Here is a 25620-nt window from a genome sequence, read left to right as displayed (position 1 = left end):
TGGGCACATATCTTTTGCCATTTTGATGTTTTCTTAGGATAAATTCCTAGATGTGGATTTGCTGGATCTCAGTTGCTGATGCTTTTTTTAAACATCCATTCAGTGGGCATGTAACAAGGAACCTGTCTCGGGTGGGAAGCTAAGGCACCTGCAGCTGGTTGCAGGGCAGGGATGAGCCTTGCCTGGCCTGCTGGCCTCTGATCGCATAGGTTTATCCATACCTCTCTGCAAGCTTGTAAAAGCCCAGAAACATAAGTCAACTTAAAATCCCTGTGCAGCACTGTAGTACTTGTGGAAGGTGGGGGATCGTATCACCGCAGGCTCCCCTGGCATCTCCTGTAGTCTTTTCTGCAGACAGACCTCTTCTGGCTCCCCTGGTGCCCATGTTGAGATACATTCCCACAGACACTTCTGTATTAGATTTTCCAGTACTAACAAGAAACTGATCTGTGTCCCAAATCCATAAATTCATCAGGAGAACACTAATGAATCCAGCTTGGATGCTGATAGAGCCAGCCTCACTCAGGTGTCCATTCCTGAATTGGCTGTGTCAGAGGCATGGCATCTGAGGAAGGGACCGAGGCCACTCAAGGTTGGGTGTGATGGCCCTTAGTTTAAGATATAGGTTACTTAAAAATAAGCATAACATTTGTTGGTTTGTTGGAGGTGTTATCATGACATTTTTCTATTTAATAAAAACAAAATAAGTTATTTTTATGCACATTTTTCCCTAAACTGAATAGATTTATAAGTCCAAAAAAGGCATTATTTTCAGGGTTCTTATTGGGGCTACACCTGCATTTGAATTTGGTTGTAACCTTTCAGATTTTTTTATGTGGATGCAGTTTCATTATAGGAAGTGATTTAGAATCCACTTTATGAGCCATGCAGCTGAAAAGATTTTAGATATGATAGCTTCTGGGCTTGACAGTTGTACACCTTTCACTGGGGTTGAACCTCCATAAGCTAAATTATGGAGTACTTACAGGCACACATTTTTCCTGTCAAGAACTATGGGGCATGTAAAATGCATTTATGATTGATGGTAGAGCACACAGAGTTTAAAACCTACATTTTAAAAGTTAGACTGGTTAACCTTGTACAATACTGTAATGTGGTGCTTTGGAATCGGAAGCACAGAGCAGGAACAGGTGCTGCCAGAAGAGCCATATTTATTAACTCAACAAAGCTATAAGGAGAAGGATTGGAAAGGCAGAACACAGCATTTCATCCTGAGAATCATTTGTGATCTTCATCATGAGAGGTCTCTCGAAGCCAGCTTTTTCTTTTCTTTTTTTTTTTTACTGGACAATGCTAATCAATCCTGTAAAACTGGAAGGTTATGAATTTTTCATCACTGCATTGTGATTTTTTAGTTAACTGTAAATATTTATAAATCCCCTCTTCCCAATACATATAAAGGTAGAAGAAAATGGAAAGAATTGAAGACAATAGCATTTTGACTTGTTCTCTTTTCTTTTGATATATAAGATTTTGCAAAAAAAAAAAAAAGAATTATTTTATTGCATAACCCAAAGCAAGGGAAAGAAGAGTCTTAAAACTGCAGTTATCATTATTGAATAGGTGAACATTTCCAATCCATTGTGGTAGAAATAAGGAAATTGAATGCTTTGTAGAGTTTATAAAAACACAAACTATAGGCAATGTAAATTTAGCCTTATCTCATCCCAAACCTTTGAATCTTGAGAAAAAGCTGAGAAGCGCTAGACTGTTTCGTGAATAAAAGATTCTTCATCTGACAAGGAAAGAAGAACAGGGGTATGCTTTCTTGGGCTTATTGTTGGGGCCTTATTATTTCTCTGGGAATTTATTTTGAGTGTGGGTTGAAAAACTGATTGTCACATCTACAAAGTTTTACAGGGCTGCAAAGCCACAACAGAAAAATAGATATTAGTTACCATTTTTTTGTTCTGTAAAAGTGCCTATCCTGACTAACATTTGTTTGCTTATAATCCAAAAAGTGAAGTAGAGGAACAAACATTTGATTGATGATATAGGCTTTCTGCCACTCAAAAATAGGTTTTTGTTTTGTTTCAGGATTCATTTTGGAATGAAAGGCTCAGTCATGATTAATCCACTTAAACAAAAAAATAAAAATGGAGTTTCTCCCGTTTTTGAAATGCAGCTCACCAAAGATCTGATTTGTTTCTTTGACTCATCAGTGGAGCTCAGGTAAAAAATAAAATAAAATGGAAGCATTTCAGCTGCAGAAGCACAGAGTTGGGTCTGCAGTTTGGTTTGGGATGATATGAAATACGTAAGTGTAGGAAAAATTTGAAAGTGGTTTATAACTGATAAAACTTCATTTTAAAAGAATCTTTAAGAAATATAGTTTGTTAGGGTCTTTGTTGTTTGTTATATAATTCTTGTGCCCTAATTAACATTAAGTGTTTATATCAAAACTCATTTTAAATGACACTGTGAAATTGCAGCCAGACTTATGATTAATGTGTTTTATACTCTTTTCTATAGAAATTCAACAGAAAGCCAATGGAGAATAAGAATGATGGAGGAATTAGATGTATGTTCACCTAAATTTAGTTTCTTAAGAGCAGAAAGTGAAGTTAAAAAGCAGAAGGGACGGATGTTATGTGATGTGTTGATGGACCAGAAAGTATTGCCTGGCGTGGGGAACATCATGAGAAACGAGGCTCTCTTTGACAGCGGTCTTCACCCAGCTATTAAAGTAGGTTCTAAGTAGTTTTTAAATGATTTCTGTATTTTTAAATACTGCTAAGGGACTACATGGGACACTTAAATCAGTACAGCAGCCACACATGCACCCTAGGCAGGCCTGGGGGCTTTGCTCCCGCTATCTTGTCAGCGAGGCCACACTGACCACCCTGTTTAAGTTACGGTGTGACCCCCACCCCCAGTTCACACTCCCAGTCTCCCATAGCTTGCCTTACTTTTTATTTTTTCCTTACGACTGATGACTTTCAAACATAACCTAATATTTACTTGTTGTATTTATTGCTTAAAACCTGTCTCCTCCTGCTAGAATGCAGTCTCTTACGAGGAAGGTGTCTGTTTTGATCATTGATGATCCAAGCGTCTTGAGTACATGTCTGGCACATAGGCGGCATTAAAGAGGTACTTGGTGGATGTAGGAATGAACTAAGCTCACAACTTTCTTTTTGTACCTCGAATATTAAACTCACACTCTGAACACACACTCATACAGCCCTATTTTTAGCTGTTTGTAACGTGAAAATGCCGTTTCGGAGAAATGGTAAGAATGGAAGTCAGGTGTCAGAAGAAGGAATAAGTGACTGGTGAGAAAACGGAACAGCATTTAGAGCACTTGTTAGAACAGCTTAGACTGGCAGGCGGGGAACTAGAGACCGCCACGGGGAGGAACCAGGACAAGGGCTGGGTTCTGCTGTTTTTTTCCTTGTCTTCAGCTGGAGATCATTTTCATAAAACCCAAATCAGTAGGAAAAAAGTTTTAAAAGAAACCACTTAATGGTTATTTGAGATTAAGTTCTACCTTTTGACCCTTGTAACAAGCTAGTCAAATATCTGTAATATGTAATTATGAAACAAAACAGAATTTTAACAAGAATAGCTTTTTAAAATTACCTAGGTTTCTGTGGAAAATGTTTTCGAAAAGAGAAGCCAGTATTGTTACCCAGAGGATTGTTTTCTGTGATAAACTGAGAATTTACTTTTTATCTGTCATCCAGCTAGCCATTCACCTGGTAAAAGATAGTTTGCCCATGATGTCTGTGGGCTTTTAAATTAATGACATTTTTGAAATTTAGCTACCAGTTGCTAAAAAAAGTACCGTTTAACATTTCAATGCGTGACTGAATATATAGTATATGAGATATGGTAAGCTATCAATGAGTTTTAGAACTGCACGTGTTTTATAAACTTTAAATAATTGAAAAAACATATTTAAAAAAATTGTAAAAACTTTCAGAATGATTATGTTGATGAGATGATTTTAGACTTTATAGTCATAATTACATTCTATTGTATATTGATATATGTATGTATTCAGATACATAAAACAAGGTTAAGTCATCAGACAGAATTTCTTCTGGAATTGCCATTGAAACTCCATGCCAAATGATATTTTCTGCAAGGATAACACTGACATTTATGCCAGGCTCTGTCACAGACTTTTCAGTAAGGTCTGTTTCTGAGTTCTTCTATGTGTTAATAGGTACTCTGATATTAATACATGCATATAAATTCATATCTTAAAGCTTGATAGTGACCTTGATAGTCATCTATTCCTGGCTTATTTTCCCTCCCTTCCTTCATGTTTTTTTGGTTTGTTTGTTTGTTTGCTTTTCTTTGCAAATCCAGCAAGACTTTTCAAGATGACTGATAAACAATGCTAGGCCTTGGAAGATGTCTGATATGGAATAGATATTCAAGAAATACTTGAATTTAGGATTAAAATTCATAAATAAGAATGGTATTTTTTATCTTAAGTGCTATCCCTTCAAAATAAAACCACTATTACTAGTGACATGAAATAGATATGTGAGGAATGAGTTCTAGAAGATACGCATATATTTTGTCTATTTACAGTTCTGTTAGAACTGGTAAATGGTATTATTTTTCTATAGTAACGAACAAATTATGAAACTACCCTCAGTCATTTTTCTATTTTAAGGTTTGTCAGTTAACAGATGAACAGACCCATCACCTTGTGAAAATGATACGTGATTTCAGCATTCTTTTTTACAGGGTAAGAGCCAAAACTTTTCAGCTATGTAGAAATGTCAATTGTTTCCTTCTTGATTGCACCAAAAATGTTCAGGCTGTATAAAGCCATCTGGTGGTAAGAGTATAGCAGTATGGTAAGGGAAAAGGACATGTTGCTGGCATAATGAACATCTTTAAATTTAAAGTCATAGGTTAGTCCAAACTTATCTGCCTATAATTACATTAAATTGTCTTTATACTAAGTTGGGGAACAGTTATGTTAGTATTTTACTTAGACCCTTGTTTTATTTTTGGACTTTTATATACAAGTAAATATTTCTTATATAAAAGTAAAATATGGGAACCCTGGAGAGACAGACTCAATATGTTAGGATAAATATACCTTAATTCACTCAGATTTTGCTATTTACTATTTGTATGGTTTAGGTTATTTAGATAACTTAGGTTTAGTTTCTTCATCTGTAAAATGGGATGATAATCTTCCTTATCTACTGCAAAGACTGAGAATGAAATAAATACTTGATAAACTGTAAATTTTGGAAGTTGTATATTTTTATGCATGTTTATATATATGTATATATAAAGTGTGGTAAATACACTTTATATTTCAAACAAAGTAACATAAATGTTTTTTTCGCATTTATAGTAGGATTATAGTAGGATTCTTTATTAATTATCCTGAAGTATTCATGACCCTCTTGCTTTATATAACTGCCTTGAGTATCTACACTATGTAATATTATATATGCTCACTTATTCTTCCAGGGAAATATGATTATAAACAACTAGTCATCCTCTGCCAAGATTACTGAATTGGGTGTTCAATACTTTTTTTTAAATTAACATACATAGTTTCTTGTAATTTTCCGCTTATATATGGTGAGCCATATTTCTGGGCTTTTAAATTTTCATGCTGCTGGTGTAAATCCAAAACATTCTCTGTGTTAGAGCCTTAAGTATATGTGAGCAGAATAAACTGTGACAGAGAGATCAAAATGTCTTTTGGAATAGAACTTATACCAAAATGGAACATATTCTCTGCTAGGATGGCATTTGAATTTTTATTTTCTTTTTTTGTGAATCTGTAAGATTAGAAATGAAAAATTGTCCTTTGTCAGGTCAACAAAGAAGATGATCTTGTTGAGTTTTTCCCACTAGAAATAATTTTTTTGTCTGTTGAAACAGTGAGCAGCTTCAATGTTCTAAAAATAATCAGATTTAAAGATAATTTAGTCTTTTCTTATAATCACATAATTGTGTTTAATTAAAAAAAATTAAAAGCATGAAAGACATTTTAAATTGTAGAACTTTTACATCCCATTTAGGTAAGAGGGTAAACCTATGCAAAGAACAATTTTGTATGCTAATAACTTACAATGTCAGTTATTTCACACAAAATATTTGACAAATATTGCTGAGTCTTGTCAATACCTTTTTATTATATAAAAATATTGTATGGACATTGGGCAAACATAAATATTTAAAAAATCATTTTCAGAAATGACTTTCAAGAAAATATCTTTGGCTCCTTAGCAACACTTTTGTTAGATAACAGTATAATGTTGCTTGTTTGTTTGTTTATTCATCTTTAGTGCCATAAAACAGGATCTGCTGTGTCCAAACACTATAAGGTTTACAAGCGTCCTAACTGTGGTCAGTGCTGCTGCAAAATAACTGTGTGTCGCTTAGGGGAGAATAACAGAATGACGTATTTCTGTCCTCACTGTCAAAAAGAAAATCCCCAACAGACTGACATATGGTGAGTTATGTAATTTAAAGGTTTACTGTTTGCCCCAATTCTCTAACTGAAAAGCTCTAATAACCCCAGAATGACCTGAAGATGATTTATGGACCACTTCTGCATTCAGTAGAAAATCTCTAGCTAAAATGTTAAAGCCTTTGGTTTTAATCTCGTTTGTAAAGTGATTACCAAGAGGTGTAGATATGTCAATAATTGGAAAAATGCAACTATCTTCAAAAGTTTTTCTTTATTTACATATAAGTGAGGTCTCTTTACAGAATTTATGTCTTGCTGATGAAGCAGCCGATCACTTATATACATACACGTGGTGATTCCTCCGGTGGCTGAGTATGTCTGTTGCAAATGACCTGGGGAAATAACTGAGGATGGGCTTAGGGACCCAGTGTACCCACTGTAAGATGAACGTGAGCTGAAACTTCACGGCACCTGCATAAGCTCTACTTACTGATTGGAGGGGCACAGAGGCATTTTGGATTTCCTGGAATTAATGTCGGCAAAGAGCCGCTGTTGAAGTAGTCCCCTGGAGGTTTGAGTATTTCCTTTTCCCAATGCACAGTTACGCTGGTAGAAGAAGATGAGAATGGTGAAAGGCTGCGGCGTATTGAAAATCTGAAGGTTATTTAAATTATGTTTACTTAATTATGAATAAATGCATCCTGCTGCCCTTCAGAGTAAGTTAGTAGCGGGCAGGGTTTATGTCAAGTAAACAACGTCTATAGAAGGTGTGGTGGTCCATAGGCATAAGAGTACTGAGTGGCGTGAAAAGTTAAGGTAAATAAAGATAAAAGAATCCTAATGAGATGGTGTCTGACTTTCAGTTTTTCTTATTCTATTTATTATTTTACCAGACAAGCCTGAATTTGTGTAATTACATGTAGGCAGTAGAATGTTACAGAAGAGAAGGCTACCTTTGAAAGCCAACTTACATTCTGAAACGTAAGGAACATCACGTGCGCTGCAAGCACTTTTTCAGTATTAATGTTTGGGGTCCTGAAAGGAGTCCCTGCCGCCGCCGAGGCTGCTGACCTGGAGCAGCGCCGTAAGCACTAGGGCTCTGCCGGAGCCGCGTGCAGGCGTTTTGTGTAATAACAAATAGTCAATTAAGGGTTCTAGGTAGAGAATCAGGGTTTATGTGTGTGGTCAGAATCAAGGTTGGTTTTATTGTTTGCTTATGACTATATTAATTAGATATCCTGCACGAAACAGTTTTACCTGAAGGGAGGTAATATAAGGATAGGTGTCTTTTTCATCATCATAGATCAACTAATTGATACTGTGCTCAGTAGATGCCTTAGCGAAACCCAAGAGGTACCTGAACTTCTCAGGGCACATGAAGTGAGTGTGAAGCTTTCTTCATTGTACTTCCAGTGCTCTAATATCTGTGTAACTTTTTTTCCTTTCTAATTTGATTGAATAAAGATATTTTAGTGTTGCTTTGGGAAGAGGACCACTTACTTAAAACATTTGAGAAGTGCTTTCTAGTGCTTATGTCAAATGTTTTTAGTTGGTTTAAAAAGAAAGCACAGCTCTAACTCTAAATAAAAACTTTTATTTATTTTTTCTGTCTTTACAGCAATCAGCAGGCCCAAGTGTGAACATTTATTCTCAGATAGTGAGAACTTCTAAGCAGTAATAAACATTAGCATTATTGGGTAGCATTTGGGTTTTATGCTTCTGTAGTGGTTTCTGAAATGCCCAGAATGTATAAGAAGAAGTCAATAATAAGTCTTAATGGTTAATGAAAAAAATTCTTTTATAGCAAGCTGCCAGCTAGAAACACTATGATCAGTTGGACATCTATGAGAGGGGATCATTTTACGGACCAGGTGGCTCGGAAATCTGAAGAGCAATGGGCATGTGTGGCCTGTACGCTGATAAATAAGCCTTCTTCTGATACATGTGATGCTTGCCTGACTTCAAGGCCTATTGGTAAGACTGAATTTTGATTTTGATTTCGTTTCAGTTCAAGGCTAATTGTACAAAATCAGGTATATATTTTGTTGCATCTTGATATTTCATAACTAAGTAAAATGCTTTCTTTCTGAAAGGTTTAAAGAAACTGCTCGCCTTTGCATGTGAGCAATGCTAATATCTGTTGAGTGCTTTTTTTTTAACAGGGAAGGAAAACATGCTTGTGCTAAAAGAGTATGTGCCTTTGTATCTCGAAAAACTGAGATGATCACATCTGTTCTCTACTGTTTCTAATGAATTATTCAATAAAGCTTTGTTTTATGCAGATTTCAGCAACTTTTGAGTTTGTTATTCAGTCCAAGTGTTTCATAAATTGAAAGGGAGGATTTCTGTAAGAATATCTTTGCAGGTGGAATAGAAAAATGCTGAATATTTTCTCTTCTTTATCCTTCCTACCCCTTGTTATTAAAATCTTTTCCCAGACAATTGTACTGATTTCATTGAAATCCTTCAGAATAACTCTTTATAGCTCACAATTTCATGCGTTCAGAGAATGTGAAACCTCAGAGGAAACCTGTGATTAAGAACCATCTCATTGATGCCGCTTCTATTGTGTTCTGAAAGTGTTCTTTCTTTCTTCAATTAGAGATGAGAAAGTTCATTCTTGGCTTCTGGACCCCACATTGTGTTCGCTGTCGCATTGTGTTTCGTCCTCTGGGCCAGAACCGCAGGCTCGCCTCTCGCACAGCTTTGCTGAAGCGGGAGGGATGGTGCCCTGCTGTCTGCCACCCACCTCACTTTTAGTTGTCCAGCCACAGTCTTTTCAGTCTCCACACTTACTTCCGCACTCTCACATGCCTTTGCATATCTCCTAACGGTTTTCTTGTTATTTCTTCTGAGTATGAAAGACATACATCTTAACTACAATTTAGAATAATTACAGTACAGATTCCAAAATCCTAGGGTTCTTTGTTGAAACCTTTTTAATAAATGTTAAGTCTTTGCAATTCATCTTTCACTTTGTCTTCTCATTCACGGAAATATTCTTGATAATCTAGACATAGGCCTCTAACGGCTGACCTAAAGCTTTGTAGGACATCCCCTCTTAATTACCGCTGTGTTGATACTCTGCCTAGTGCAACATCGATAGCTAAATAACTTTTAGATGCTTGAACATAATAGGAAGTAAATATAATTCTTTGTTAAACTCACCCGAGTCCTTAAAAGTTGTTGAAATTTTGTACTTTATATATTTCATTTCTAAACCAAAAGATGGTTAATTCTGGATTGCCCAAGCTAACTTTATATTACTCGTTCTTTGTATTAGTTCACTGAAGTAAGTAAACTAAATAAATATTTTAATCAAATATAAAAAGATGTTTCAAGTTGTCAATGTGTTACATTTATAGGAATACCACCGAACTGTTTATCTCTCCTTCCAGATTCAGTACTCAAGAATGAAGAAAGTTGTCTTGCTCCTAACAACTTAGTGAACTACCCGTGTAACAGCTTTGGGAAACCAGGCACAGAAGTGAGGATCAAAAGGAAAACTGCCTTTGGAACTGCAACACTTGTGTTGACCGATTTTAGCAATAACAACAGTGCTTTGGAAGGACAAAAAAGCCCAAACCAGAGACCAGAAGGGGAATTTCAAAACACTCTTCCTCCAAATGTTTGTTTTAGTGATAGGCTGCACCCCTCCAAGGAGAGAACAAGCCGTCTAGCTCAGCTGTCTACTAAAGTCAGTGTATCCTCGATGGTCCGCTCCCCGTCTGAATTATGTAGTCCAGCATATAAAAAATTGAAAACTGCCCATTGCTTGTCACGAGATGTCAAAAGTAGTGACCCTGGGTCTTCAAACAGGTATGACGCTGCTAACTTTGATCTGTAATGTGTTTGAATTAAGTTTTAAGAAGACAGAAGAACTGTCCTGTGCTAAGGAAGTGGAATTGATTTTGGTAGTGTACATCAAACCCTGAAAGATGATTCTCTTAATTTGCTTTCTTCTCTCTGGCTCATAATGTTAGTGAAGGGAAGGGAATGAAAAACAGAGTCTCCTACATTGGTCAAAAGTTATTTTTTTTTGTGACTGTAACCATATACATGGTCAGTATAGAATATTTGGAAAATACCAGGAAGTATGGGAAAATGTTTAAATCCCCCATAATCTTACCTGTTATCAGTCACCACTTTTAGTGCTTTTTAAAACATGCTTCCTTTGACAACCTTAACAATAAAATAGTTATTTTACCAGCAAAATGAATTTATTTGGGAATGGCAAAGGAATTGCAATTATATATAGACAAGCAAACTATAGCAAACCATAGAGAAGTCCAAAGAAACAAAGGGAAGGTCAGCTTTTATTAGATTTTAGGAGGAAATTGGGGAGGGCTGTTTGACAAAAGGTCAATGGAGGAGAATGAGACTTTGAGGCCGTGGTGGTTTCTTGTTGGCCGGGAGCCGTGATCAGTGCCTGTTGCTGGGCAGGGAGAGATTGTCCTTCATCTTCTTAAAAGCAGGAGATAAAATTCCCATGTGATAAGTGTCCTCTTGTCAAGATAAGAATTTCTTCCCCGTTTCTGCTCCCTCGATGCCTGCTGTGAGGAGCGGTACTTGCGTGAGAGCTTGCCCGTCAGGGCTTCCTGACTTATTTTCACTCCGTCCAGTGAAACAGTTTTCTAGAAGGGAAACTATGACCACTTTCATGCTAATTAATATCTCGTGATGCGAGTTCATGGAGGCCCTAGTTGAAAGTGTCTGAGTTGGGATCCTATCCCGTAAGAAAATCTTCTATTAGCAGCCTTTTCTGCCCTGTAGCTTAAGAGGAAAGAAGTAGATGTCATTATTTAAAAATAATGTGGCACACATTGTACCCAGATGAAATATCTTGGCATATTTTTATTTCCTTAGTGCTTTGTAGGGAATCTCAGACAATCTAACTAATGAATTAGGGATTTAAGAAAACATTACCATAACCTTAAATGTAAGTGATTTATCCATAAACCATTAGTAACAGGGTCGTCTGACTGATCACACCTCACAGCATTATTTGGAAACACAGCAGTATGTGTATGTGCTGGATGTAAGGACCCCAGGACTGAGGCTCTAGAATCAGTCAAGATCAGCTAGCAGAATAAATGCCAACTGATGAAACGCATTCACCCAGCAACCCTTCTGCACCCAGCTACTTTACAAGGAATAAATTGCAAATCACTGTCATTTATTTCATTTCACTCCTTGTCTGGCAGCTACAGTGTTCATCTTGTGGACAAGATGTGGGGCAGAAGCTCACAACGTAATATGATTAAAGCAGGTGGTCCACTCAGAGTTTATAGCCAGTTTATTTTTTCTTTAATAATTACATGGTAATTACTTTGCCTTTTGTTATCTTAATTACTGATCTCATCACTATATGATACATGCTATGCTGGTGAGGCATATTTTCAGATTGGTCTTTAGATATACTCAAATTTTATCTAGCTACTGGATTATAGTAAATTAGATGATTGAACCAGTATTTAAGTGGTTAAGAATAAGTGCTAGAAACAGTTTTAAGTTTTTGACTGGATTATTGTAAATACTGAGCAATACATAGGGTGCACAGTCAGAGAATATGTGTTTCAGGTTTTCCCGGAACTGACTCCGGTAGAGGTTCCCATAGATGAGTGAAATGAAGCTAACAGAACCGCTAACGTTTTCTCAAGTCTGCTGCCATCAGAGTCGTGAGAGTTCTACCTCTAATCATCAGGGAGGCTCTGACCCCTTTCCTGTGCTGCCAGGCCACCTTCTGGAGTTCTCAGTCCCTCAAGGACTGTATGACAAACTAAGCCATGATAAACAAACTGATCATTGAAAAAATAATACCCATGCTAAAATTACAAACCTGTGTTTGGTAAGATCCTCCCCGATAATAGTTTTTTTTTTTTTTAAATATTGAAGTACATAAAATAAAATGCACAAACCTCAGTGTCCAGCTTAATGAGTTTTGACATGTGTATATATTCATGTAACCACTGCCCAGATCATGATACCAAAAATTCTCACTGATTTTTTTTCCCCCTCACCTATTTCACCCATACCCCTCCCTCTCTCTCAGGGCAACTGAAAGTCTGTTCTCTGTGTTTATGAGTCTGTTTCTATTTTGTTTGTTCATTTGTTTTTTCAGATTCCACATATATGTGAAATATAAGTGTAACAATATAATATTTGTCTTTCTCTGTCTAACTTACTTATTTAGCATAGTACCCTCTAGGTCCATCCATGTTTTCACAAATGGCAAGATTTCATTCATTTTTAAGGCTGAGTAAATAGTCCATTGTGTATATGTACCACATCTTTATCCATTCATCTCTTGATGGATATTTCGGTTCTTTCTGTATTTTGGCTATTGTAAATAATGCTGTGATAAACATAGAGTGTATATATCTTTTTGAATAAGGTCTTTTGCTTTTCTTCAGGTAAATTCCCAGAAGTGGAATTATGGGTCAAATGGTTTTTCTATTCTTCATTTTTTGAGAAACCTCCATACTACTTTCCACAGTAGCTGCACCAGTTTGCAATCCCATCAGCAGTGTACGAGGGTTTCCTGTTCTCCAAATCTTCACCAACCCTTGTCATTTTTTCTCTTGGTGATATTAGCCATGCTGACTGGTGTGAGGTGGTACCTCGCTGTGATTTTGATTGCATTTCCCTGATGATTCGTGATGCTGAGTCTGTGTTGGCCATGTGTATGTATTCTTTGGAAAAATGTCTATTTCAGATCCTCTGCCCCTTTTTTATCAGACCTTTGGTGTTGAGTTGTATGAGTTCTTTATATATTTTGGATATTAACCCCTTATCAGAGTTATCGCTTGCAAATATGGCCTCCCATATGGTAGGCTGCCTTCTCATTTTGTTGATGGTTTCCTTTGCTGTGCAGCATTTTGGTTTGATGTAGTCCCACTTGTTTATTTTTGCTTTTGTCTCCCTTGCCTGGGAAGTTGTATCAAGAAAAAAGTTACTAATTTGATGTTCAAGAATATACTGCCTATGTTTTCTTCTAGGAGGTTCATGGTTTCAGGTCTTATATTTAGGTCTTTAATCCACTTTGAGTTTATCTTTGTATATGGTATTAGACAATGATACAGTTTTATTCTTTTGCATGTTAGCTGTTCAGTTTTCCCAGCATCATTTATTGAAGAGACTGTCTGCTCATTGTATACTCGTGCCTCCCTTGCTATTTATTAATTGACCAAAGAAGTGTGGGCTTATTTCTTGGTTCTCTATTGTGTTCCATTGGTGTATGTATAAAAATACTTTTTATGCCAATACCATAGTGTTTTGACTACTGTAGCTTTGTAGCGTAGTTTGAAATCAGAGAACATGATACCATCAACTTTGTTACTATTTCTCAAGTTTGTTTGCGCTATTCAGGGTTTTTTGTAGTTCTATACAAATTACAGGTTTATTTGCTCTAGCGTAGTAAAAAAAACCATTGGTATTTGGATAGGGATTTCATTGAATTGTAGATTGCTTTGGGCAGTATGGCTATGTGACCAGTATTAATTCTTCCTATCCATGAACATGGAATAGCTTTCTTTACATTTGTGTCTTTAATTTTTTTCATCAATGTTTTATCACTTTCAGTGTATTGGTCTTCCACCACCTTTGTCAAATTTATTCTTAGGTATTTTATTCTTTTTGATGCAACTGTAAATGGAATTGATTTCTTAATTTGTCTGTAAGTTTATTATTTGTATGCAGTAATGCAAAATATTTCTGTATATTGGTTTTGTGTCCTGTGACTTTACTGAATTTATTTATTATTTTGGTAGACTCTTTAGGGTTTCTATTATAGTATTATAGTATCATGTCATCTGCAAATTAATGACATTTTCACTTTTTCCTTGACAATTTGGATGCCTTTTATTTCTTTTCCTTGACTGATTGCTATGGCTAGGACCTCCAGTACTATATTGAAAAAAAGTGGTGACAGTGGGCATCCTTGTCTTATTCCTGATCTGAAAGGAAAGTCTTTCAGCTTTTTGCTAGCTGTGGTTTGTTATATATGGCCTTTATTATGTTGAGGTATGTTTCCTTTGTACCCACTTATTGAGAATTTTTATCAGGAATGGATTCTGGATTTTGTCAAAATGCTTTTCAGCATCTGTTGACAAGATCTATAATTTTTAGCCTTTGTTAATGTGGTGTATTACCTTGGTTGATCTGCAGATATAGAACCATTCTTGCATCCCTGGAATAAATCTCATTTGGTTGTGGTGAATGTATTTTTAATACATTTAATGTGTTTTTGAATTCAGTTTGCAAATATTTAGTTAAGGATTTTGGCATCTGTGTTCATAAGGGCTGTTTGTGATTTTTTGTCTTTGTTTTGTCTTTGGTTTTGTTATTAAGGTGATGCTGGCCTTGTAAAATGATTTGGAAGGTCTCCTCCCTCTTAGTGTTTTGGAACCGGTTCACAAGGATGGTTAGTAGCTCTTCTTTAAATGTTTGGTAGAATTCTCCTGTGAAGACTTCTAGGTCTGGGGTTTTGTTTGTTAGAAGTTTTATGATCCCTCTTCAAATTGTTTACTAGTCATTGGTCTGTTCAGATTTTCTGTTTTTTCCTGGTTCAGTGTTGGGAGATTGCATGTTTCTATGAATTTATCCATTTCTCCAAGGTTTTCCAATTTGTTGGCATAAATTTTTTCATAGTAATTTCTTATAATTGTTATATTTCTCTGGTGTCAGTTGTAACTTTTCCTTTCATTTCTGATTTTTATCTGTTTGAGTCCTCTAATTTTCTTGCTGTCTAGCTAAAGATTTATCACTTTTCTTATCTTTCCAAAGAACCAGCTTAGTTTCACTGATCTGTTATACTGATTTTTAGTTTCTATTTCTGATAGATCTTTTGATATATCTGATCTTTGATAGTAGTTTTTAATCTGATCTGTTTAATGTTACTTGTTTATTAGTAAGTATATATTGAGAACCTATTATACATCAAGCATAGCTCTCATTTCTAATGACCTATACCTCAGCAAACTACAGCCAGTTGTTTTTGTGGATAAAGTTTATTGGAACACACCCTATTCTCATTGGTTTACATATTTTCTGTGGCTTCTACTCATGCTACAGAAGCGCTGTTAAGTAGTTGCAACAGAGATTGTAAGACCCCCAAAGCCTAAAATACATGCTATCTGAGAAGGCAGTGTAGGAAACAAGGAAAGGGGAAAATACCTTTAATTTTTAAGTATTTTTAAAAATAACTTAAGAATGGTATTTTGTTCCTTAGAAATTAATGCAGAAATGAGATGGGATGAACTTTTTTTGTCATTAAAACGTTTTAAAATAGGGATATTAAGGGAAAGGACTTCTGGTTTTAATTACTGGGAGCTCTTCTCCTCTTCAGCTGCTTTATTGAAAAGACTAACTCTTACGAAGGCATTGTTAATATAGGTAAAATATAAGAAATTTTAAATAGTAATGAAGCTCCTTTTCAAAGAGCAAGTTCTGCCTACACAGCTAGTAGAAGGCAGCCTCGTGCGCTGTGCACAGCGGTACCTCCGGGCACTCGGATCCTGATGGTGGAGGAGAGTAAAGCTGCTGAACTGGCTTCACAAAATACGCATTTATGCTCTGCCAGGCAGCCCATTCTTTGCTGAAATATGATTGCAACTATTACAGTGGCCTTGATCAAAGAAAAGCATAGAGAATTGTCTTTAAAGTAGGCAGTAGAAAGAATTATCTCAGTGGCCTTGTCAGAGCCATTGATGAAAGTTGGCTGCCAGTGAGAAAGTGATTAGAGAAGGTTGTGGCTCTGGTTACTTCGTGGGTGGGGGAGCAGCTGACCTGAGAATATCTTAGAGGAAATAAAAGTGGTCACACTGTATTGCTGGGTAACGGAAGAACCACATATCACAAGTGGAAACTAAGTAAATTGGATGTACTGGGTGCACAATTTAGCTCTTTTTTTTCTTGAACATTTAAAAATACATACTTTAGGCACATAGGTAGATTGGAAGTAAACGAGTGAGTGTAATTACCTACTGTTGACCATGGGCCACTTCTTTTTTTTTTTTTTCCCCCTCCCTCCCCACCCTTCATGGGCCACTTCTTGATACCATTGTTTTGTACAAGTAGAATTCTAAGCAGGGGGTGACGTGGTGTGACTGACCTGTTTAGTGCTATTATGCTGCCATTATTGTGCAACCTGTCGTTACAGTGAACATCAAGTCACTATGACAGATGGTACTTGCACACTCAGAGCTGGCAGTCCTCGCTGCAGTAAACACAACCGCCTCTGCGTTCTCCGAGTTGTGAAGAAGGACAGTGAAAACAAGGGCAGGCAGTTCTACGCTTGTCCTCTTCCTGGAGAAGCACAATGTGGATTCTTTGAAGTATGTAACGTATAAAATTTACAAGTTTACTATAGTGTAATTGAGTAGTTCGGTTATTAAAATGTAACAAATAGAAATCCTTTTCTGGTTTTACTTTTAATTTTAGATAGTAGCTAATTGACATGTAGTCTAAATTTTGAATGTTGAATGTCTTAAAATTCAAAGATGTTCATCAGAAGCAGATAAATGAGCCAAGTAATAACTGTTAGATTATTCGAATACATCATATCTGTGACCACAAACACAGAAGTGTTTCTTTGTTAATAAGGATAGAAAGGTATTGATTGACTTCCTGGGTGGCTAATAATCCAAAATACAAATGCATTCTGCCTAACTTCAAAACTATGTCAAAACCTTTGGTTTATGCTTTGGATAGAGGTTCACATGAAAAAACCATTTCCATGCCTCAGATTTACAATAAATATAGCAAATCCTGCTACACAAGCTTGCTCCTCAAAAAAGGTATGATGCAATCACAATTAGGTAGAGGCGATGCCTCACTCCTTTCTGATCTCTGAGTGCGTCCCTGGAAATGAATGTGAGAGGGACCAAGCATCTAGGGTCTCTTAATTCAGTGTCACCTCCACATTCCTCAGCACGGGAGCATCTTGCTAGAATAACGTGGTTCTCATGTTTAGAGGTGCATATTTTTCCTATTGCTTCATCTGGTGCATATCTAAGAAAATGCCCATCTGTTTCAGTGCTAGAGCAAAAATTTTCTGGTTGGTTTTGTAGAGAAACCTTCATTGTGGTACCTTTCTAAGGAAATTCTCAGGGAAAATTGGACAGTGATTCTAGAACTTAATCCCTGCACAAGATGTCACTCCATCCTTCTAAATCAAGAAGTTTTTAAGATTTAATGGTGAAAATATTACTAGCAGTATTAATAATACCACAGCCTGGTTTACAGCTCTCTTGAGGCCAAAATCAGTAAGAATTTTACAATGGAATGTACCTAAATTAGTCCGGGCAATTCTGTATTGGATTATCTCATTTCTTAAGAGACTGAAGACATTTTATATCAAAATCATAACAAATCTTTGATCTTAGTAGTTGTAACTATAACAGACTATAGTAGGAGCATTGGTGACTGCTTTACAGCAAGATTCTGATCAGGAAATTCAATTATTCTGGATAAAATGAAGGAACTTGTGCAAACATGCTTTTAGACAGAGAGCAGCTCAGAATTACGGCAGTTTTCTGCATGATTTACGGAGATTTGTAAGAGAGCTGCTTCTTACAGGATATAAACTTATTTGAGGCCCGCAGTGACCTGTCTATAGTACAGCGTCAAATTAGCAGTGACGGCAGTGAAGACAGTGAGGCACTCGTCAGGTGCGCCCGGTTTAGCTCATGTGCCATTCTGAGTGCCGTCTGAACTTGACCATCTTTCTTCTGTTTGTCGCCCGTAGTGGGCAGATTTGTCCTTCCCACTCTGCTGCCATGGCAAACGCTCCATCGTGAGGACCGTGTTGAAGATTGGACCTAATAATGGAAAGAAATTTTTTGTGTGTCCTCTTGGGAAGGCAAAACAGTGCAGTTTTTTCCAGTGGGCAGAAAACTGGCCAGGAATCAAAATTACTCCAGAATGCTAATATTCTCTCCTTCTGTAGGATACCTGGCATTTAATGTCTTCAAACTGTGTATAATGTTTAGTCCCCTTTTGTTTAATGGAAAGGCTTTAGAATATCTATGGCACATTGTAAAGTTATTAAAGTATTTGAGAACTGTTCATTTCTTTTATGTGCGTCATCTTTCCATTCTGTGGCTGTGTATTTTTTTGCCTTGATGAATACTATATGTGTTTCACCAAAACACACATATGGTATATTTCTTTTAGAATGTATATTTAATGCATTTAGTAATGACAATAAAGTATTTTCAGCGTGCTTCTCCTTGTTTCTTATAACATCTTTGGCAGTGATATTTTTTTAGAGGATTATGCATTACAATAATAGATTTTGTCTGTAATGAATAATTTTCTCAGGTATTGCCACTGTTCATAATATATGATTGAATATATTTGTTTTCTTAAATGAAACTTAGGAGATGAGCTCTCCTTCAAGGAGAAGAATATTTTATTTTTTTATTTTAGTTAACAAACATCAAGTTCCTGTGAGATGCTAGAGGTGTGCCAAATACTTGTATAACTTCAAATGCATTTTCATGGAAAGCTATGGGGATTCAGGATATAAAAGTAACATTTAGGAGCAGAAGAAGTCTGTATATCAAGAGAAATTGATTTACATTTTTCTAATCTTGATTTTATATCTATTTTAAAAATAAGTCAATTCCAAAAGCTTAATAATGTGCTATTATTTTTTATTTGTTTTTATTTATCTCTTTTAATCTTTCAAAATTATTCCAGGTAACTGTATAATTATTTCTTAAAAGCAAAACCTTAATCTTAAGGTATTTCTGCATGTTTATAGACAATTCCATCTATAGCTGGCTCAAGCTATTTAAAAAAATAAATAAATTTGGAAAGGACAGCATGGAAGATGGCTTGAGCCCCTTTCCCTTTCTGTCACTAAATTGTCCTTGCAGAGCTTTAGACGTTGATAGCATGTGAAGTCACCAGCAGTGACAGAGCGTATTTCATTGTCTTACCTGAACTCTGCGTCTTATTTGAACTCTACAGAGGAGGCAGAATCACAGCCAAGGTAATCCCAGTGATCTTAACCCAGAGAGCTCAACAGGGCGGTGACTGCACGTGTCAGACCAGGAACTGGGCCTGGCCACTGGTGATCCCAGTGGACCGGATGTGACGTACGTGGTGCGCCTTCAGGAACTGCACACTAAGTGTATGACAAGAAGGGACCAAGCCCCATGCAAGACGTGCTTCTGTGAGTTCCAGGCTCCAAAAATAAACAAATTAATTATAAGGAAATGCAGGCCAATGAGACACAATCAGTTTCAATATGACACATTAGGTAAGAAAGGTGCACAATTTACATGAAGAAAATTTAACTGAGAAGCGTCAAAGAACCAGATAGATGGACAAAAGAGGATCTTTCTTAGAAAGGATGAATGGTTAAAAAATGGCATTCTTCCAGACTTAATTGTTGAGAGTTAATAAAATTTCTCTTGAGAATCTCAAGTTTTCATGCCATTGTGGAGTAAGCTCAAACTGAGCTCAATTTTAGATTCTGGACAACTGGAGTAACTAGATTCTGCACAAAATCCAAAGCAATATTGGAAGGTGAACAAAAGCAGGCATATTTTGGAGGGATGTAAAATTTAGAAGGAGAGGCCAGTAATTTTCCATTTTTTGCAGTTTTTTTATCCACGGGTAGAACAAAGTCAGTATCCAGCAGGCTGGCAAAACTTGGGCATGAAACACACAGTCCTTCTGGACTGAAGAGCCAGCGGACGGTCTGGGCAACCACAGCCTGTGGAGAGAGGGGAGACATTTGGAGACAGGGAGCTCCAAGTTCTGCGTTTAAGCTCTGCCCATCTCTGATGCCTGAACCACACACATGTGGGTGGGGCAGACTCAACCCAGTGCAGCCACAGATAAAAGAGCCGAACCAAAATTTGATGTGGCACCCGAAAGAATTTGCAGTTTGAATCCAGCCTTCAAATTAATCGCCTACTGAGCCCAAAACATCAACGCTGTGTGGAGGGGTATACCAAATCAGAGGACCACAGCATTCAGGATTTAATCCGAATCAGGCAATGTAAGAGGAACCATAATAACGTGAACCAGTTTCAGAGAAAAGACTGGCAAACCAGACTGACTTCAAGATGACCAAGATGTTGGCATTAGCAGATGCTTTTGGGTTAGCTACTGCATCTCTGCTCACTGAAGTAAATACTGAAGGGAAATGATGCCAGATGGGAATTCAAATCTTCAGGAAGCAATACAGAAAACCTGAAATGACAAATACCTAAATGAATGCAAAATAATTGCTTTTGTCTCTTAGTTTCTTTACAGTACATGGGCCTGTTTAAAGCAAAAAATTATAACATTGTCTTGTGAGATTTATAATATATGCAGATATTACAAACAGCATTGGCATGAGGGCAGAGAGGTCAAAGATGCTATATGATTGTGAGTTTTCTACATTTTATGTGAAGTGTGTTTTCACAGAATTTTACCAAGTATTGTGCATTGCACACAGTAGAAACTTGGTAAACATTTATTGAATTTAATACTTGAAGGTTTACTATGTCAATCTATTGAACGTTTTTAACCTTGTTAACCACGATTCAAACTTGAATCCACTTAAATGCCTTTGAGAAGAATGTTGCTGACTTATTATAAAAGAAATTCCTCAGTGGCTAAGAGCTGTTCAATCTTCCTAGTAATTTAAATGAAAGTGTCTTTTTTTGCCATTGCACAGAAATTTGCTTCCAAATGGACAGGCCAAAACTAATTAGATCAAAAGATATGCATTCAATTGAAAAGGAAAGAAGATATAAAAATAATGCTGCCTCACTGCTACACTGTATTTAATAGATTATGGAGATGAAAAAATGTACTTCCCACAAAGCTCATGAGCTTAAACCTCTGCATTTTATAGGAAACCAAACCAACTGGTTTAAATAATGTGTTAGCTTTGAATTCAGTTAATCTCTTATGAGCACCTACTATGTGAAAAATTCAGTGATAGGCATTTTTAAAGAAAGCCTCGCTAATACACAAATGAGGTAGTGAATGATAAGGGATAATAGCCCTGTGAGCAAGCGTGGAAGGGTCTGGGGAAAGAGCTTACATCTGATTCCTGAGCTTCGGGAAAGAGCAGTTTAGAATTTCACCTTGATGGAGATGTGCATATGCACAAGGGCATTTCAGACAGTAGGCACAGCATAAGCAAATGGACCTAAAAGCAGCGGTCCAGGGAGTGTGGGGGATAGCAAGTAGTCCTGTTTGGCTGGATCCCAGGGTATGTGAAGGAAAACACAGGAAGAGAAGAAACCTGTGAAAGGAGTACCAGTCCCACCTCACTGTTACAGATGGAGTCGCTAAGATGGGCTACTTCTGTCTTCTGAGGATGTAAAAATAAATGTCAGTCTTTCCCCTTAAGGAGCCCATGGGTAGATAAGCAAGCCAACACATACTGGGACCTGCGCCAGATTAATCGTGCACACAGAGGGCCTTTTGAACAAATGGAGAAAGGAGTCTCTTCTGCAATGGTTGCCGGAAGCAGTACGTATGATGCTTAATTGCTCAGTTTCTTTAATGAGTTTGAGTTCTTACTGCTAGTTCAGAGACCTGCCCCATCCCTTACCTTGACCATGTGACCTTGAACTCAGTATTCTGTTAAGCTTTGGCTGTTGTGTGTTAAGTGGCAGTTACCTCATTGGTTAGATGTTGCTAATAGTGGTGCTCTCGTAGTGTTGTTTTGAGGAGTCAGTGCTGTATCCATTTAAAAGGCTTAGTACAGTCCCTGGCAGTTAAAAAACTAGAGTTCATTTTATTATCTTTGTTATTCATACTGCTCCTCCCACTACAATCACAACTATTATCTTAGGAGGTTTCAGTGAGGAAATAGTAATGGTAGTGGCCTTGCAGAAGGACTTGGGTTTCACCAGACAGAGGACTCATGGTAGAAGGGAACAGTGTGAGGAAAGCATGGGGAAGTGCATGTGGCGTTTGAGGAATACAGAGCCTGGAACTTTTAAAACAAGATATGGGGAAGAAGATACTGGGGTGAGTTTTATGTTTACAGTGACATTAAAAATTTAGGAACAGAAAACATGAACTATTCAGTCTTAATTCATGAAGAATTGAGAGGTTGAAAGGTCCAGAGTAGTTCAGGCATACATTACATTCTAGATAGCAGCCATATACCCAACAGCGAGTATCAACCACTGTAGGGGAAATGGAAGTTCCTTGGCCAGGGTTCTGATCTGATCCTGGTCTTGCTCATGGTGTCCCTGCAATGATCAAACACTCAGCCTACTGCACAGGTCCATGCTTGGCAATAAGCCTTACTGCCAGTATTGCTCTAAAGAGCTCCCCTGGTGTGAGGAGCAGAGCTTAGAGAGCAGAAGCTAGGGGGCAGGAGAGCTGAGGCTGGGAGCAGAGGCAGTGAGTGGAGCCGAGGCTGAAGCCGAGGCAGAGGCTGAGAGGGGTTGCTGCGCGCAGAGGCGGATGTGATTCCAGCACTTGACCTGCCACCATGAAAATAAAGCAATAAAGCTTGGTATGAGCCCCCTTCCCTCCGTTTTTTATTAATGCATCATTGATACACAATCTTATGAAGGTCTCACATGAGCAACATTGTGGTTACAACATCCACCTATATTATGAAGTAGCCCCCACGCTCCGTTGCAGTCACTGTCCATCCGTGTAGTAAGATGCTCTAGAGTCATTACTTGTCTTCGGTATAAACCACATTTAACCCACAATGTTCCATTGTCATTTTTCGACCTCACCAAGTCCATAGTGAACTTTCCCAGGGCTGAGACCCTCAGGGGAGACCACCGCTGTCAATCGCGTCGCTGGGATCCCACCTCCCTATTTCCTTCATGGCAGAAGAGATTATGGCGTTAAGTGCATGGAAACATTGCATCCATCTGGCAAAGGGGTCATAGGATCACATTTTCACCCAGAGTGATGGGCCCAAGCTGTCCACAGGTCCCATTCACTGAAATCTGCTTTAAAATGGGTAAATCCAATGCTGAAAAAGACAAAGAAAGGCCTTGGGCGTGCAGAGCATGGAGGGGCCCTCATCTTGGAAGTCGCAGAATGAAAGCCCGGGGTTTTGGGGTTGAAATACTTTTCTGCTTATTGTTTGAATCCTGTTGGCTTCTCTAATGAGAGTATTGAGAGAGAAAAAAGGCAGGAAGTTTAAAAGGGATGAAGAAATGAAAACGTGAGGATATTAAAGCAGACCTGCGAATAGAAAGGGGGAGACGCAGAGGAGCAGCAAAGCTGCGTGGACAGTCCGCATCCGTTCTGCAATCAGGCACAAATGGATGGATAGGTGACAGAAGAATCTTCCGAATTTTAAAAACTACACACTAGCTTTATGGACTAAATGCTGTCATAACATGTAAAACTGCAAAGCAGATTAGCAGTCTGTAACTCCAGGGAAAGGAAATCCCGGGACAAAATACCTCTAAAACCAAAATCAGTCAAAGGGAGAAATAAAGTTTAAAACCCACTTACTGCTTACAAACCGCAGTCTGGGGCCGTCTCTCTTTCCTGCTCCGGCAGAAGCAAACCAGCCCACCCTCGGTTGCCCAGGCAACTACCCGTGGGTATGGAGATGAACCTTTCCCCACCCCTGAGGACCGCCTAATGATATGCAGATGTACTAAAGCCAGGCGAGATATTCTGGAAATATTACAGTTTTACCCACACAGTCTTATCACCACAATTCCATATCTACCTTCCTTATGAACATCTCTGTGTCATGGCAATCGCTAGCATTGGCGTTTTAGTTTTACGTGTTAATAAATATTGTCTGCTTTTAATATGCATTTATTTTTCTCATTATTATGTTACTACATATCACTCGTTTGGCTGCATTTAAAAAGAATTTATTTTGTTATCAATGGCAGAAATCAATTTACAGAACTGAACAGAGCAGGAAAAATGTGAAATCTAAGTATTTGGGTTGGTTATTGGCTCATTAATAACTCTCATTTTTCTCCAAACTTGTGTAATTTAAATGCATCTGAAATGATACAGGATTACAAAGTACATTATTACAGTGATAAGTACTGTATCTAGGAGCCGAGTTTGTTGTTATCACTTATTTAAAATAAACAAGCAAATTCCATTGAGATATGGTCTCATTTTCAGGAATGGACTGTTAGTAGGCAGCAGTGAGCACAACAATTAACCGTATCAGCACATTAAAGCCTAATGTCTAAACTCAACATAGCAGCAAACACACATCCTACCATGGCCTATTAAGTAATCAGAAATGATTGCAGATAATTAGCTTGTGAACAGCTGCATAAACTCAAGTATTCCATTTTTTATCAGACGTGGAGGCTTACAGTATGAGAAAGGTTTATCAGCTATGTCTTGAACTAGGTCAGAGAGTCACTGTGAAATGAAACTGGGGACTGGTTCTAATGTTTGATGGCATATTGTCATTTTAAATTTTCTTCTGGTAATACTGATGTTCATGTGAATATAGTTGTACTATGGGAAAAATATGGAAACACAGATAACTAGCAATGCCCAAAAAGTTCTTGTGAAACAGAATAATTTAGAAATCAGTTAGTAAAATGTTTTTAATGAGTGTGTATCATTCATACTTATTTGTATTTTTAGTTCAAATTTGATTTGCACATTCCCATATATCCCATCTGGATGAGATTGTATTCAGATATATGAATGATGATATTCAATAAATATTGCATTTGAATAACTAAATGTACTTGAAAGGTATTTGTTAAATTAAAAATACAGTTTCCTTTTTTCTATAGCTTTTTTACTAAAGATAAGATTGGGTGGAACATGGTAACTATCTTTAGAAATCTGACAGACTATTAGGAAAAAGAAAAAATATATGTTTATTCCATACAGGTACAGAAAAGCAGAATAAGAGACATCGGTTTAATAGAAAGGATAAAATCCCCAAAATTGGAGTTCTTTACACTGAAATGGGTACACTGTGAGGTGTTAAGTCCTGCCAGGGATGTCATCAAATAAATGAACTGACCGACCTACTCTAAGGTAGGTGTGGTTGGAAGGGGTCTCAGGTTCTATCAAAGGTTCCTCCAAATTGTGAAATGCCAAGGACTAATCCTCCCAAGGACATGGTTCAGCAATAAATGAATGTATCTTCACTGATGGTGCTGAACTTTTAGGTGTTACCTTCTGAATACGTACATTGAAGATTTTATATTTTGTGCAATTACATTTGACACATTTATTTTGGACAGAAGTTAGTTTTT

General features: G+C 37.3%; 1 protein-coding gene across 9 annotated transcripts in view; it reads left to right on the top strand.

Moving 5' to 3' along the window:
* NEIL3 (nei like DNA glycosylase 3) overlaps window positions 1–25620 on the top strand; it is a 750694-nt gene that overhangs the window by 272133 nt on the left and 452941 nt on the right. For 7 of the 9 annotated variants that reach the window (XR_012124054.1, XR_012124056.1, XR_012124055.1 and 4 more), the window contains 7 exons: window positions 2059–2193; window positions 2494–2707; window positions 4652–4726; window positions 6297–6463; window positions 8226–8395; window positions 9820–10240; window positions 16581–16755. Coding sequence is in view for 2 of the 9 variants with exons in the window: in XM_036996303.2 (XP_036852198.2) it covers window positions 2059–2193; window positions 2494–2707; window positions 4652–4726; window positions 6297–6463; window positions 8226–8395; window positions 9820–10240; window positions 16581–16755; window positions 18168–18350 (1540 nt within the window). In the remaining 7 variants the exon portion in view is untranslated. Of the gene's footprint in view, window positions 1–2058; window positions 2194–2493; window positions 2708–4651; window positions 4727–6296; window positions 6464–8225; window positions 8396–9819; window positions 10241–16580; window positions 16756–18167; window positions 18645–25249; window positions 25400–25620 lie in introns of those variants that run through there. The other 2 variants (XM_073219198.1, XM_036996303.2) reach the window with 2 other exon arrangements.

The sequence above is a fragment of the Manis javanica genome, chromosome 12, assembly GCF_040802235.1.
Source record: "Manis javanica isolate MJ-LG chromosome 12, MJ_LKY, whole genome shotgun sequence".
In the NCBI taxonomy this organism is placed as follows: domain Eukaryota; kingdom Metazoa; phylum Chordata; class Mammalia; order Pholidota; family Manidae; genus Manis; species Manis javanica.
This window is presented reverse-complemented; position numbering and strand designations above follow the sequence as displayed.